Here is a 14,195-nt window from a genome sequence, read left to right as displayed (position 1 = left end):
GACGCGTGCGTTATTTAAAACTATATTTCAAAAGACAACTGCAACACAAGATATTTTTATAATTCAAAGACAGCATAAGAAAACGTACACAATTGTAAGCAGCAGTTTTTGACACAACACATTTTTAATCCTTTCGAAAGATACCTCTTATTAATCACAGTTAACCACCGAGAGGCTGAGCACTTGTCAGAGCGACAAACGGGTCACGAAAGTGGCCTCGCAGGCTCGTCAAGACGCCGCTTTCAGGCTGTTCTGCAAATGGTTCGGCGCACCGGCGAACATGTATTTCAGTTTGTACGCTTCGGCCACTATGACACTCACTTCACTGTTGCTCCAGTCGGCCGTCGGCAGGTTTTGCAACAGGATCATCAGATTCTAACAACAATATTAGTTTGGATTAATTTTTTTAATGTAAAAGAATAGAAATCTGAAAATATGGTTTCAGTCGGTCTAATTTAAAAAAAAAAATTGGCCCAAAGCAACCTTTTCGTGACAAGAGCGATTTTTACTTTCCGTAAAATTTATTAAGAAACCAGAAAAAATACCTGAAAGTCCTTCTGCTCTAAAAGTTCTTTCCTCCAGTGGAGCAAAAAGGCGGCGCACACGTAGAGCTGGAACATTGCGAAGCCATCGGACTCTGCGAGGTACGTGTCCCACAGTCTGATGGTGCAGTGCAGCGGCAGCTCCCTCGTCAGCAGATTGTTCATCCAGCGAAAGGAAAACTGGAGGTAGTCGACGCCGTGCTGCTGCAGGTGGTTGTGCACCTCCACTGCTCAATAAATCAAAATTAATTAACTTCTGATTGGTTCGAATGGAGAGTCTCACCGTCATATCTTTGCACGAGTTCCTTCAGTTGGTTCACCTTCTGCTGGATGCCGAGCTGGGCGAAAATGTAGTTGTCCTGGATTCCGTCGAGGAACTTGGAAAGGCACCAAAACGAGTCAGCTTCGAGGATGTTCCTCTGCTCCTCGGGCAGACTGGCGACGTCGCAGTTTTCTAAATTTGTACCTAAAATTAAATAAATTAGAGCATTTAAAATTGGAACGCCATCAGATTAGTACCTGGCGCGGTGACCTCTTGCAGGAAGACCATGAAAAAGGGCGTGACCAGGTCGTTGATACCCTGAACGTAGCCAGAGGCCGGGTGCCTGATGGCCCAGATGAAAAGAATGCGCTCGAACATTTCCTGGACGGTCTTTTGCTGAAAGAGCGGGATCAGCGGACTCATCCGTGGGATGTCGATGTGGATTTGGCGGTACGTGTCCTGGTAAACCTCGTCCCTCTCCGTGTCGTAGTACTGCTTCACCAGGCTCCAGTAGTCGTGTCTCTTTCGCTCCAGCAAGTTTTGTCTTCGCTCCAGGCTGGCGGGCAAGTAACCCTGCGAACATAACCGATATAGGTCAAGATCAAGAGACACTCCCCCTTTATACTTCCTTTAGACTTCCTGGTAGTCTCATCGTCCCCTCTTGAGATCCCCAGAGGATACCACGCCCCATTAACGCTACACTTAATGTAATTTCCCGCGAATTGTGGCAACAAATTACCCGGGAATCACGCCCCATCGACGCCTCAAACTTAATTTTGTGGCGGAATATGGAACATACCACGCCCCCTATTTAAATTTGCGCAAAACCATGCAACCACACGTCCCTAACTTGAATTTCCTGCGAGTAACTGACTTGCATAAGGGTTTCCAAGGACCCACGCCCCCTCGACGCCCAGAATTCAAATTTTTGCACCTGCCACGCCCCCTTCATACTATTTCCCGGGATCCACGCACTCTCCCGCCAATTTGTTATACGGCGCATTAATTTCACCAACCACGCCCCTTTTCATATTTCCTAAGAACCACACCCCCTCAAAGCCATCAAATAATGTCCTGCCACACCCCCCCAAAATATGTGGAAAATCACGTCTACCCTCAAAGCCCGTTTAATTTCTTTCTGATTAAGGCCATAATACCACGCCCCTTTTTGGATTTCCTGGGAACCACGCCCCTTCAATGTTCATGGTTTAATTTTTTCTGTGACTCACAGTAATTAACACGCCCCCTCTTTTAAATTTCCCAGGAACTACGCCCCTAATTCAAAATTTTCCCTCACTATTACGTCATGTTTGGCGGGAAGTTTTCAAACTTTTAGCTCAAAAATTGGTTATAGTGGATAAAAAAATCTCTGGAATTTTTCCCATGCTCATTTTTGGTGCAACAACTCACCGCCAAAAGTCTCCAGGTGATGGCTCGAACCTTGATGGGAATGCCGGACCAGCTGAGCTGCCGGAGGCTGTCGAGATTGAGTAAAGCGTCGTCCAGCAGCACGTGAAACTTTTCAATTTTCCCACTGTCACTGTCGGTGGCTGGGACAATCCAAATTAAAATTAAAACAGAAACCAAGGGCAGACGCACCTTCTCCCTCTGCCATGGAAATCTGGAGGCCCTTTTTGGACACGAGCAGCTGCGGGTGACCCGGAAAGTGTCTGGTGGGGGGCGAGGGCATGGCCGGCTCGATGCCCAGCGGGTTGTCGCCCTTCTGGATGGCCAGCCGCTGCAGTGAGTCGGCCTTGCGTTCCTGAGAGATGGTCGCCTCCCTGGCCGCCTCGCTGCTCCGGTGGCTGTTGATCACGCTGAGGGCGGCCGAGTGCGCCACCTTGCGCGAGATCCGCACGTCCGCTGCGTTTTCTAATTAAAATTCGTCACTCGAAATTCAGATTCCGCGGATTATGGACAAACCGGAGTGGTCGAAGAACTCGTCATCTTCGTCAACGGCCCAGGCGTCGTTGACACTTTCCTGGAAGTCCTGGTAGGACGTCGAGCCCGAGCCAGACTTTTGTTTGGACACTTCCTTCTTTGGACTCGGCCTGCAATTGCAAATTCCGCAAATTCAGTTTGGTTTGTCCTCTCGTCATTCGTGTTTTTAAGCACCTTCCGGGCACGTTCTTCAGGTTCTTCTTCCAGAAACTGTCAGAGTTTCCCTTGGTCCTCAGTCCATCCATTTTAGCAGATCAAAACCATCTGATTAAATGAGAAATCCGTATTAGGGGTGTGTCAATATTTTAATCCAATCGCACACACACAACATACATATCATAAATACCAATTGCAAATTAATAACAAAAGCGGAGCAAACCTATGAAATGGTCGGATTTACGAAAACACGGCCAAGCAGAGCTCACTGCTCCGATGGAGGAGTAGGCGTGGTGTCAGTGTCTTCAGAAATAATCAAAATTTTGTTCAAAACAACATCGTCCCTGCTGGACGAGGAGCGACAATCATTGATGGACTTGTTCAGCTATGGGTGACGTATTATTTTGATTTTCACCAACATAACAGAAATAACAGCAGCATAGAAAACTGCTCAGAGTCAAATGTTTTTGCATTTTTACTAAACTTTAAGTTATTTCTTATCAAAAAACGTTTAATTTTTATGATTTTGTGTTAGTTTTGTTTAGTTTCCTACCTAAATCATTATTCTAAAGAATTTTGTTTGGTTGGCTAATGTCTTTGAAGAGAGGGGCGGAGCCTAGGTGGCGCGCGCACATGTAAACATTCTCGATTCTTGAGTTCGATCAGAATTTTGCTCCACAACCTAGCACAACTCTCGACTCGCAGAAATGTCACAAATTCCGACGTCATTAGCTCACGGACCTTTTCCGTGATCACTTCTCCACCGATTCAGGGTTGGATATTTACATCCCTCTCATCAGAAATTCGATGTTTGGCCTTTAATTCGTTCGCAAAGGGTGAGGAAAATTATTTTTCTAATCTGCGCCGTTTGTACTTTATCTGCAAAGTAAGGTTCGATGGCCTTTTAATCTGCGCCGTCTATTGAATTTTCCTATTTTTACAATCGTTTGAAATTTTTTTTTATTTTAATTGCCGTGTTTGCTTGTTACACTTTTATAAAATTGTGTGGCTGCGTAGTCAAGTTTTGATTTTTAGAGAGGATTGATAGTACAAAATCCTGCAAAATGCTTGTTGCCAGTGCATGAACTTGTGCGTTAAGCCAAAATTGCTCTAATTAGTAGTGTAAATTTGCGAGAAAAGCAGCTGCAAAGTTAGCACCGTCTCCTTTACTTGAACTATGTCTCCTAACTAGAAATCCACTTCAAAAACCCAAATAACAGTAGAAATAATAATGGAGAATAACACGTATTGATTTTAAAATCTACAAAATCTTATCTATGATAAACACATATTATATAGTCCTAGTGTTGGTTCTTTGTGATTTTATTCAAATCTGAGTTGCCAGAAAACGGAGTCTTTTCAAAACAGCAGGTGATTTTTGTGTTCATTTTAATTCTGTTACCACCTCTCGTCAGTCTTCTCAGGGTCCGCCGCGATGAAAGTCCGAGTGGCAGGGTCTCCACGGTTCATATCCAAATTTAGAAACGATAAGGCCCGTGTGTTTCTCGGAATTATCTGACGAGCGTGCGTTTAATTTGGACACATGTCAATTTTCGGCCGGGCAAATAAGTCAGAGATCATTTCATTCACTTCGCGTTGCGTCGAGTGCGCGAGAAAAATCTTTTCATTGCCGAGTTTGCGGTTGCGAACTGCATTCAAGGCTAATTAAACTCTTGCTACCCGCTTCGTTTTCTCTCGCAGCTCAATAACGTTAGAAATGAAACGAAACGAAACGGGATAGTTGTAAGGCTTCTGCTGCGTTGGCAAGAATGATCTAACTTTAGAGTCGCGCTAACTGGAAAAACTGGAACGAATTGCATAACCCTTGGTTTCGCGTCGCTCTTTTGTTGCAGAAGTAGGTGTCATAATCGAAGATGGACCGGCTAGACCTCGCCGCCATGGAGGACGCTATCGACAACGAAGAGGTAATGGACACAATACATATTAAGCAAGAAATTGGATATCCTTTGAATATCCTGAAGATATCCTTTGGATATCCAATTTCTTGATGGCAGCTTTAAGATGAAAAAAATTAATCACCCTGATAATATCGAGTCTAAATTTAAACCGTCTCGCCGGTCTGTTCTAATTTAAGAATTGCAATCAGTGGCCTGCTTTTTTGTTCGAGTGCTGATATATATCAATTTGTTTTCGTCTGCTTTCAGTTCCAAGATGCGCAAGAATCTGTCACAAGGTAAAAATTATGCTCGTTCTTACGTGCGGACGAAAATCAGATCACGACAGTTCCCTTTTGTCAAATCAAAACACTTTGTTAATCGTCTGCGTGTTTTCCCAACTTTTGTCACGTTCATTGATAACAAATGGCTCTAATCATGACTCGGGATCAAACTTTCACTGTCATTGTACGCGTGTTATCTGCATTTCTACGACCTTTTGCTCTGATTAGCGCTTTTCTTGTTTGCATGACGACTGTTTGCCCCTAGATAATTGTCTTTACATTGATAAATTTATGACTGACTTTTGATTTAAATCGATTCATTAAGAGTATAAGGATCGTTTTCGAAATAAGCTTGTTGAAACGCTTGAGTATCCATAAGAAAAGTATTTTTTTTTAAATAAGACTTGGTTATAAAATTTTTAAACCTGCTTTTTCATTTATCTTTTTATTTTTAATTTTAAGCAATGCAGTTCAATTTAATGAAATAAATATTTAAAAAAAATTATGCAATATTTTTGCGAAATGTTTTTCAATCTAAACATGAATGGTTTTTCTATTCAAAAGGTTTTTTCATATATAGCTATGGATTTTTTTTACATTTCAAGTAAAAAAAGATTTTGAAAAATGAAACGAATTGAATCGTGTTATGTTTATACTTTTGATAAATTTTGGATTTTAACACAAAATTTCCTACATAAAAATTAGTGTTGGATAATCGTGTTTAGAAATTTAACAGCTCGAAACAGTTTCCTTTTTTATATGATAGCTTTATAATTTGGCTCTCTTAAGGTTTTTGTATTCAAGCAGTCAAATTTTAAAACATATTTCGGGAAATTGGGGCGTGGGAAAACTTTTTTGGTTTAATTTAAATAAAATGTACATATTTTTGGAATGTGCTCAGCGAGACGAATGGAAAGATGTACCATTTTCATACTTTTGCAAAAGATCCTGATTTTCTCGAAATTTTCCAACAGAAAAGTGTTGTGGGAAAATCACGTTAAAAAATGTAACAGCTTGGAGTTGAGCTTTAATTTTTTCGAGGGATGTTTTCTCTTTACTGGCCGTTATTTAAGAGTCAACCTTTGTTCAAACGGCTTTTCCGGGAAATTGGCTAGAGGAAAATACTTAATTGATCGTAATTCATTTAATTTTACATTTTTGGAATCAGTCCAAAGAAGAAGAGCATTTTCAAACTTTGGCAAAAGTTCCTTAATTTCCCCGATTTTTTTTTCAACAAATTTGTCATATTTTATCAGATTGCCTGATGATTTGACTCTGGAAGCGACAATCGACGAAGCTTTCCAATCTGTCCATCTTTTCTTCAACAACAAATTCGACGAGGCGCGGAATCTGCTGCTGCCGCTGTAAAATCGCATAAAAATTTAAGCCGAGAGCGTGTAAATGATGAAAGATTTGCAGGCACAAGAGCAGCATGTACCACGCGCTGGGCCTGTCTGTTTTCAAGTACCTGGAAGCCATCCTGACCTTCGAGGAGGAGCACATTAGCTCAGCGTCGGACGCGCTCAAGAATTGCATCAACGTGTGCAACCAGTACCGTCGGAAGAATACCTTCTCCGAGTCGCTCGGCAAAATGGTCAAGAAGCCCAACTACGACTCCTACACGCCAGGTTAACACCAAAAACAGTTTGGACGAAATTAAAAAGACCGTCTGACGAAGTTTCTGAACAGACCAATCGATTCTTGAGGGTTGAATTAGGTTTAGTGCATATTTTTTCCGACCAAAAAGTGCAGCGTGATGAATAACTTTTTTTCCCGCCAAAACAGAATTAATGCGAGAAGTGCGCATGCGTTAGAGCTGGTTTGAGCACTTGCAGAGAGACCGCCTGTACAAATGACTTGTTTGTCAGATCCAGCCAGCTCTCACGCATGCGCATTTTTCGCAAATAAGTTCATAATGTTTTGGCGGGAAAAAAGTTCCGCTGGAGTTATTGGAGGGAAAAGTAGGTCCACTTTACCTAGTTCGACCCTCAGGAATAGATTGGGTTGCTCAGAAACTTCGTCAAAGACAGTCTCTTGAAAAGAAAATTTGATTGTAATTGCAGAGGAGGTGCACGCCGAGCTTTGCTACGCGGAGGCGATGCTTTTTAAGTCTGCGCTGACCATCATCGAGGACGAAACCTTGGTCAGCTTCATCAAAGCAGGCCTGAAAATCCGGTCGTGCTTCAGCTCGTACCGCGAGTGCAGCCACATCCTGAGCAGTCGCACCTGGACCAAGGATTGCCACAAGGTGCACTTCGAGAGCGGCGTCAGGATGGGCGTCGGCGGCTTCAATTTGGTTTCTATTTCCTTTGTTATTTCTATCCTCTTATTATTTGGGAAATCCATAGATGATTTCGCTGCTGCCCGCCAGAGTCATCAAACTGCTCGAATTCATCGGATTCACCGGTAGCAAGGTGAACCTTTTATTATTAATCTCGTCATATTTTTTCTAATGTTTCTTATTGGCTCGAGAACAGAGTACGAAAAAGGATTTTAAGGTTGGTGCTTCGATCATACGTTGATGTATGTGTTGATAGAGTATTTAAATATTTACGCATGCTTTGGTTAATAACCTCTTTGCGTTTTTGGCATGTACATAAATCTAAGGAGTGGTTGGGGTTGGAATCGAAATTCCAATGACGAGTCGTTGAAAACTGTGGAAATTTTGTTGGTGAAGTTTTCAATTCTTTCGAACAAGCGGTTTCGTTGCTGCACCCCAAATTCCAAATTTGAAAAATGTTTCTTATGGGAATCCCATGTTGAACCACTTTGAAAAAATATTTCTAAAATTCATCGTTCAAAATTCAAAACCAAAAGTTTGCGCTTCGCTTAGCTCTATGAAAAAAGGAAAAATTTCCGTAATTGCCAAAATTACACTCACAGAAAAATTTTTCACTGTGAGTATCAAAATGCGGCTCTCAAATTGATAATGCAACTTTCAGTCTCACAGTGAGTATCAAAGGCGTCCGGACGCTTCTCGTACTCACTGTGATGACCAAACACTCGTTCTCAGTTGATAATGAAGCGAGCGAGCATTTTGGTCATCACAGTGAGTACGAGAAGCGTCCGGACGCTTTTGGTTCTCACTGTGATGACCAAACGTTCATTCTCAGTTGAGACTGACGCGAGCGACGATTTTCGTCATCACAGTGAGTACGAGAAGCCGCCGACCGCTTTTGATACTCGCTGTGATGACCAAACGCTCGCTCTCAGTTGATACTGAAGCGAGCGAGCATTTTGGTCATCACAGTGAGACTGAAAAGCGGCCGACCGCTTTTGATACTCACTGTGATGACCAAATCGCTCGCTCGCTTTTCAGTCTCAATCTGAGAGCGAGCGCACATCTCTTTTAAGTACTCACATACCCTGCAGATCATGGTTTCAGTCATTTTTAATCATTTTATAATTCATTTGGATAAGATCTCTTAAATTTACACACTCGGCGGCATCCATGTTTGATTTGATTGACATTCTCGAGACCTCGAGAGTAGTGTCAAGGACGAGGAACTTTAGGACAAGCACTTACTTAAGTCGCTAAATGAACATTTTTTTCATTTTTATTATGTTTTGGCCGATATAAGTTGCCTTAATTACGAATAATCGCAGCCAAAAGAGGCTTAAATCAGCAAAATTTAGACAAAAAATATTGGCAAATGAATAAAAATAAAGAAAAAACGTGAGTGTTCAAATATCTAATGCGCTATCTCCTTTCTCTACATGCATTGTTTTAACAGCTGAGTTCCAAATCAGTAAAATTTAGCCAAAAAACATTGGCAAATGAATAAAAATAAAGAAAAAACTTGAGTGTTCAAATATCTAATGCGCTATCTCCTTTCTCTACATGCATTGCTTTAACAGCTGAGTTTTAATTTTTATGTACACGCCTCTCTAAATGTAAAAAACAACTACTGGTTTTACTTGCATAAAGATAAAATAGAATAAATCAAATTATAATCAACATTTTGTTCAATTTATAATATTTTGTGTACAAGATTGACATAGGTTAGCTTCAGATTTAGAGCATAAAATATGTAAAAATTACAGTTTTCGCCACCCATGGCGTGTACATAAAAATTAAAACTCAGCTGTTAAAACAATGCATGTAGAGAAAGGAGATAGCGCATTAGATATTTGAACACTCACGTTTTTTCTTTATTTTTATTCATTTGCCAATATTTTTTGTCTAAATTTTGCTGATTTAAGCCTCTTTTGGCTGCGATTATTCGTAATTAAGGCAACTTATATCGGCCAAAACATAATAAAAATGAAAAAAATGTTCATTTAGCGACTTAAGTAAGTGCTTGTCCTAAAGTTCCTCGTCCTTGACACTACTCTCGAGGTCTCGAGAATGTCAATCAAATCAAACATGGATGCCGCCGAGTGTGTAAATTTAAGAGATCTTATCCAAATGAATTATAAAATGATTAAAAATGACTGAAACCATGATCTGCAGGGTATGTGAGTACTTAAAAGAGATGTGCGCTCGCTCTCAGATTGAGACTGAAAAGCGAGCGAGCGATTTGGTCATCACAGTGAGTATCAAAAGCGGTCGGCCGCTTTTCAGTCTCACTGTGATGACCAAAATGCTCGCTCGCTTCAGTATCAACTGAGAGCGAGCGTTTGGTCATCACAGCGAGTATCAAAAGCGGTCGGCGGCTTCTCGTACTCACTGTGATGACGAAAATCGTCGCTCGCGTCAGTCTCAACTGAGAATGAACGTTTGGTCATCACAGTGAGAACCAAAAGCGTCCGGACGCTTCTCGTACTCACTGTGATGACCAAAATGCTCGCTCGCTTCATTATCAACTGAGAACGAGTGTTTGGTCATCACAGTGAGTACGAGAAGCGTCCGGACGCCTTTGATACTCACTGTGAGACTGAAAGTTGCATTATCAATTTGAGAGCCGCATTTTGATACTCACAGTGAAAAATTTTTCTGTGAGTGTAAGCTGGGATTTTCATTATCTTGTCATAAAAAATAAAAACGTTCAAACAAGCCGTTATTGTGCTGCGCGCGATTTTCCAAAAGTGTCCACCACCTGGAAAACCCGAAAGAATGGAAAGTGTCCGATAACAATGAATTTGCACATTTTTGGACTCGTCATGAAGTGCTGTTTCAAAATTGTTTGGTTCTCTAAAATCGGAGTATTTTTCGGAAAGTTACAACATTTTTTAAAAAGTTGAAATTTTCCACATTTCCGAAACTATTCTGCAACTAACTTTCCCTTTTTTTTCCTTGGACCGTTTGTTTCTCAAAAACTAAAACACCCACACTCAGGGCAACATTTTGTTCTATACTTGGAAAATATAAATATTTATATTTTTTAGTTAAAAAATTACTCGCTTATAAAAAAGGTAAAAAATTGGTAGGTTATCTAATTATTAATATCCTAACTCCTAGCATCATTAGATGAGACAATCTCAATTTCCTAAACTCTCGTTTCCCCATAAATCGCTTTAGGATTGAATTTTCTCGTCAATTTAAATTAACTTTGATGCCTTTATTCTTTATTAACAATGCTTGAGACTAAAAGAAACTGAAAGCAAAAGCAGTAACTAAAAGGCGAATTGGTTGTGGCAGGAGGTCGGTCTGCAAGAGCTGGAGACTGGCTACAATCTTGACAAGAGTCTGCGACAGGTGTTGTGCACGATGACCCTTCTCGGCTACCACTTGATCGTCGTTTTCACCCTGAACCACGTCGAAGGCGACGTCCAGCTCTGCGAGAGGATTCTCAACAACGAACTGAAGGTTTAAATCGGCCCCAGTTTTCAGTGTTGGATTAATTAGAAAATTTTTTCTTTTAGAAATACCCGAACGGCGTGTGGTTCTTGTTTTTCAAAGGCCGTCTCGAGTTTGTCAAAGGAAACATCTCGAGCGCGATCGAGTGGTACACGAAGTCGTGGAAGTCGCAGGATGTGTGGCCGCAGTTCCATCACCTTTGCTTCTGGGAACTCATGTGGGCCAACTGGTGAGTCAAATCCGCAAAATCCATCACCTTTTATTCGATTCTTGATCGAATTTCAGTCTGAACCAAGACTGGCGGATGGCGGCGTCGTTCGCCGAACGGCTGTGTCAGGAGAGTCGCTGGTCCAAGACTGTGTACATGTACCAAAAAGCCGCCATGCTCGCCATGCTTGGCGACAATCTGACTGCCGAAGAAGCCTGCGAGATCGAGAAGCTCATTCAGTGCGAACCAAAATACAAAGTTATTGACCTGAAATAATAATCGAAAAAATTCTAGGGATGCTCCAAAGTACAAGCAGAGAATCGCGGGCAAGTCCCTGCCGATGGAGAAGTTCATCGTGAAAAAGTCTGAACGTTACTTCAAGCAGAAGAAGCACCTAGTCCTGCCCGCCATCGAACTGCTTTATCTCTGGAACCTGTTTCGAATCCTTGGCAAAGACTGGAAATTTGCCGACAGTGTTTTTAGACTCATCGAAAGGATGCTGAACAAACCGTCAGGTACCAAATTTAAATAGTTTATTTCCAAAAATTTATATATGAAAATAAGGTGTAACTCGCGGGAGGTTTGAAAATTGGGGCGCAGTTTCCTGGGTAACTATAAAGAAGGCGTGGGACATGTTTTAAAAAGCGGGAAATTCGTAATATTTGATAATTACGAAGTCTGACATTTTTCTGAAATGTCTGGAGTCTGTCTGGTTTAGGAGTGTTGTTTACAGTGATACCATTCGATTAAAAATGTTCAAATTTTGTCTTAGTGTGCGTCGAGTTCGAGGGAGACAACAGAGCGTTGCTGCTGCTGCTGAAGGGCGCGTGCTTGCGGCAGATGAACAAGCCGCTGCTGGCGGAGGAGGCGTTGCGGGAGGCGATCGGCCTCGAGACCAAAATCAAAGAGGACAACTACATTGTGCCGTACGCTATCGTCGAGCTGGGACTGCTGCAGCTCGACCTCAACGAGAGCGAAAAGGCGGCTGCCCTGCTCGAAGACGCAAAGTACGAATTTTAATTTGTAAAAATCTGCATTTGGCTGACGGCTGAGTGTTGCAGGAAAAACTACACTGGCTACTCGTTGGAGTCGCGGCTGCACTTCAAAATCCACTCTGCCCTCACGGAACTGGCCAAGAGCAAAAAACTGCAGAAAAACGGCAAACGAGAGTCTTCGTAGGCCAATTATTTAGCTAGGAAGTGGCTGTCCCTCCTTATAATTCATTCCAAAAAATTGCTGTCTTTATTTAGTTCCTCATTTACAAATCATTGCTGTACTTATTGGCAAGAAATGGCCGTTTTGACTGACTGGGCGACGGACGATTTTTTGTGTTAGTCCAAATCAAAATATTTAGCTCTCCCAGCGGTTGTTGACAATTAATTTAAAAAGTTTATATTTGTGGAGTAACAAGTTGTTAAAAATAAAAGATTTTGCGCATCGAGATAACAACTAACGTTTTTTTATATAAAGAAGACTATTCAGCTCTACGTTTCGCCACCAATTTCCTCTCGACCTCCTCTTGGACCAATTTGTCCAGGTCTTGCAGCGGTCTGTACAAGTAGTGGACAGTCTGAGAACCAGCAAGCATGGTCAGCAGAGCGGCTGCTGAAAAGCGCAAATACTGGCCCATCGGCACTCCGGCTGGCATTTTAGGCGTTCTTCTGCGTCTGCTGCAACACAATTTCCTCGGCCAATTCCTGCACCTGTCGCCGCTTGTAGGTTCTGTCTGCACAGCGGAAATGGTTGTTGGAAGGTTGCATTTGCACGGAAATTGATAAACTTACAGAAATTCGTCTCGCCGACCGTCCAGTTGATCATGGAAAATTCCAGAGCGGCGCCCAGCCCGAAGAAGAGGGGCAAAAATCTGTAAATTCCTATTGTCTTCTTGCCGGGCCACTTGTCCAACCACTTCTGCAAGCCTCGACTGTACAGTTGCATCGGGGACTAATTGATTTTTAAGCCTGGGAAAATAATTAAGACATCTTTTTATGCCCGATTTTCTGATTTAAATGAAAAGTAATTTGTATTTTATTCCGTGACCAAACAAAGAGCCAAAAATTAACCAAAGAATTTCGAAACTGAAATTTTTTCAACAAGCAGTCGTTACGAAACAACTGGCTCGACGATATTATGATTTATGATGAATTGAAATTGGTTCTCTTCGCTGTGGCCGTACCTATCTGCTCGAGGTCATCCTTAAATTGGAATCAAGTGGTGCGAAAATTAAAATGCACTGAAGGAAAAACAAATCCCAGATCAGACTGGATCAATCATCAATCCGCACCAGGCGCACCGCTGATCTAAAAATAAAGGCACGCCCCCTTCGTGTGAACATAACGGATGTAAGGAGTGCGTCTGCTATTTTCCGAGAATTCATGTTGTTTACGGACAAAATATTAAAATATGAAGCAATCCCACGTTTTTTATTTTTGATTTGTAAGAAAAGTTAAAATATGTGAAAATTTAGGAAAATATTTTGTTAAAACTATGGCTCTTTTTATTGTAACCCTCCTCAACTTCTTCAACCAAAATACGCCCACTTTACTAGGGTGTACACAGAGAATGCGACAAGTACTTCAATATTTTTCCAAAAAAAACCGTTATTTGCTGCTAAAATATGTTTAAAATCTTTAAAATAATGCATTTCATTGTTTTACTTACAAAAAAATTCAAATTTTATATAAATCAAAATAAATTTTTCGTAAAGTTATTGTTCTCCCTTTTGAACACCTCGTTATTGCCTCGAGTAAACGGCTGATGGGGAAGAATTATTGCACTGAATTACCTAATCTCATTGTCAGGCAATAATTAAATAAAATAAATCAAATGACCGACATTAACACGGAATTTCGGAATTTGGTAAGAAAAAAAACAATTTAAAACATTCATAGCGTTTAAAGTTGTCAACAGATGGCGCCAGGGTTCATTTTGGATTTTCAGCTACATTATTTCGCACTGCCATTCAAGATTAAAAATATTATAAGCTACTTCCATTATTATGCACTTATGGCGGGAAAATAACGAAAACCACACTCGCGGTAGAAACGACAGGATGTATATGGAATTTTTCTCGCAGACAAAGACGTAGTTATTTTTTTTTCTTTAATAAAAAAAATTGTTTTCCGATTTTTCGAGAAACAAAAAGCATCGGCTTCGCCGCAGCTGGC

At 41.3% G+C, this 14,195-nt stretch overlaps 4 protein-coding genes across 5 annotated transcripts; 1 reads left to right on the top strand and 3 right to left on the bottom strand.

The window, feature by feature from the left end:
- Nucleotides 1–6: 6 nt before the first annotated feature.
- Tbc1d22 (TBC1 domain family member 22) lies at nucleotides 7–3,293 on the bottom strand. The gene is made up of 9 exons (XM_065492309.1): nucleotides 3,125–3,293; nucleotides 2,920–3,009; nucleotides 2,728–2,855; nucleotides 2,404–2,676; nucleotides 2,215–2,354; nucleotides 1,062–1,377; nucleotides 826–1,008; nucleotides 546–769; nucleotides 7–375 (listed from the first exon to the last, which is right to left on the bottom strand). Exons 2-9 carry the CDS (start codon nucleotides 2,988–2,990, stop codon nucleotides 229–231), a joined length of 1,482 nt encoding a protein of 493 aa, XP_065348381.1. The 5' UTR covers nucleotides 2,991–3,009; nucleotides 3,125–3,293; the 3' UTR covers nucleotides 7–228.
- A 255-nt stretch (nucleotides 3,294–3,548) lies between these two features.
- LOC135945884 (tetratricopeptide repeat protein 39B-like) lies at nucleotides 3,549–12,477 on the top strand. 2 transcript variants are annotated; one of them, XM_065493819.1, is made up of 14 exons: nucleotides 3,549–3,737; nucleotides 4,755–4,826; nucleotides 5,067–5,095; nucleotides 6,337–6,444; nucleotides 6,500–6,708; nucleotides 7,144–7,376; nucleotides 7,429–7,494; nucleotides 7,558–7,578; nucleotides 10,662–10,829; nucleotides 10,886–11,049; nucleotides 11,106–11,267; nucleotides 11,323–11,543; nucleotides 11,801–12,035; nucleotides 12,090–12,477. In XM_065493819.1, the coding sequence occupies exons 2-14, from the start codon at nucleotides 4,776–4,778 to the stop codon at nucleotides 12,205–12,207; spliced, it is 1,785 nt and encodes a 594-aa protein (XP_065349891.1). In that variant the 5' UTR covers nucleotides 3,549–3,737; nucleotides 4,755–4,775; the 3' UTR covers nucleotides 12,208–12,477. The 2 variants fall into 2 exon arrangements, with proteins under 2 accessions (XP_065349891.1, XP_065349892.1); XM_065493820.1 differs by lacking the exon at nucleotides 7,558–7,578.
- Nucleotides 12,466–12,676, bottom strand: sloth2 (sloth 2). The gene has a single exon (XM_065493822.1). It carries the CDS (start codon nucleotides 12,674–12,676, stop codon nucleotides 12,503–12,505), a length of 174 nt encoding a protein of 57 aa, XP_065349894.1. The 3' UTR covers nucleotides 12,466–12,502.
- On the bottom strand, nucleotides 12,466–13,357 carry sloth1 (sloth 1). Its single transcript, XM_065493821.1, has 3 exons — nucleotides 13,205–13,357; nucleotides 12,813–12,989; nucleotides 12,466–12,754 (listed from the first exon to the last, which is right to left on the bottom strand). Exons 2-3 carry the CDS (start codon nucleotides 12,964–12,966, stop codon nucleotides 12,678–12,680), a joined length of 231 nt encoding a protein of 76 aa, XP_065349893.1. The 5' UTR covers nucleotides 12,967–12,989; nucleotides 13,205–13,357; the 3' UTR covers nucleotides 12,466–12,677.
- Nucleotides 13,358–14,195: the final 838 nt, after the last annotated feature.

Source organism: Cloeon dipterum, chromosome X (assembly GCF_949628265.1).
Source record: "Cloeon dipterum chromosome X, ieCloDipt1.1, whole genome shotgun sequence".
NCBI classification, from domain to species: Eukaryota; Metazoa; Arthropoda; class Insecta; order Ephemeroptera; family Baetidae; genus Cloeon; species Cloeon dipterum.
This window is presented reverse-complemented; position numbering and strand designations above follow the sequence as displayed.

What these genes read in the sequence shown, in the direction of transcription:
- Tbc1d22 (XM_065492309.1), bottom strand. Translation starts at nt 2,990, where the DNA reads ATGGATGGACTGAGGACCAAGGGAAACTCTGACAGTTTCTGGAAGAAG. An exon ending in CGAGTTCTTCGACCACTCCG is followed by an intron (nt 2,677 to 2,727) that starts GTTTGTCCATAA and finishes AATTTTAATTAG; the next exon opens with AAAACGCAGCGGACGTGCGG. An exon ending in TCACCTGGAGACTTTTGGCG is followed by an intron (nt 1,378 to 2,214) that starts GTGAGTTGTTGC and finishes TTATGTTCGCAG; the next exon opens with GGTTACTTGCCCGCCAGCCT.
- LOC135945884 (XM_065493819.1), top strand. Translation starts at nt 4,776, where the DNA reads ATGGACCGGCTAGACCTCGCCGCCATGGAGGACGCTATCGACAACGAA. An exon ending in GCGTCGGCGGCTTCAATTTG is followed by an intron (nt 7,377 to 7,428) that starts GTTTCTATTTCC and finishes GGAAATCCATAG; the next exon opens with ATGATTTCGCTGCTGCCCGC. An exon ending in GCCCTGCTCGAAGACGCAAA is followed by an intron (nt 12,036 to 12,089) that starts GTACGAATTTTA and finishes TGAGTGTTGCAG; the next exon opens with GAAAAACTACACTGGCTACT.
- sloth2 (XM_065493822.1), bottom strand. Translation starts at nt 12,676, where the DNA reads ATGCCAGCCGGAGTGCCGATGGGCCAGTATTTGCGCTTTTCAGCAGCC.
- sloth1 (XM_065493821.1), bottom strand. Translation starts at nt 12,966, where the DNA reads ATGCAACTGTACAGTCGAGGCTTGCAGAAGTGGTTGGACAAGTGGCCC. An exon ending in GGTCGGCGAGACGAATTTCT is followed by an intron (nt 12,755 to 12,812) that starts GTAAGTTTATCA and finishes TCCGCTGTGCAG; the next exon opens with ACAGAACCTACAAGCGGCGA.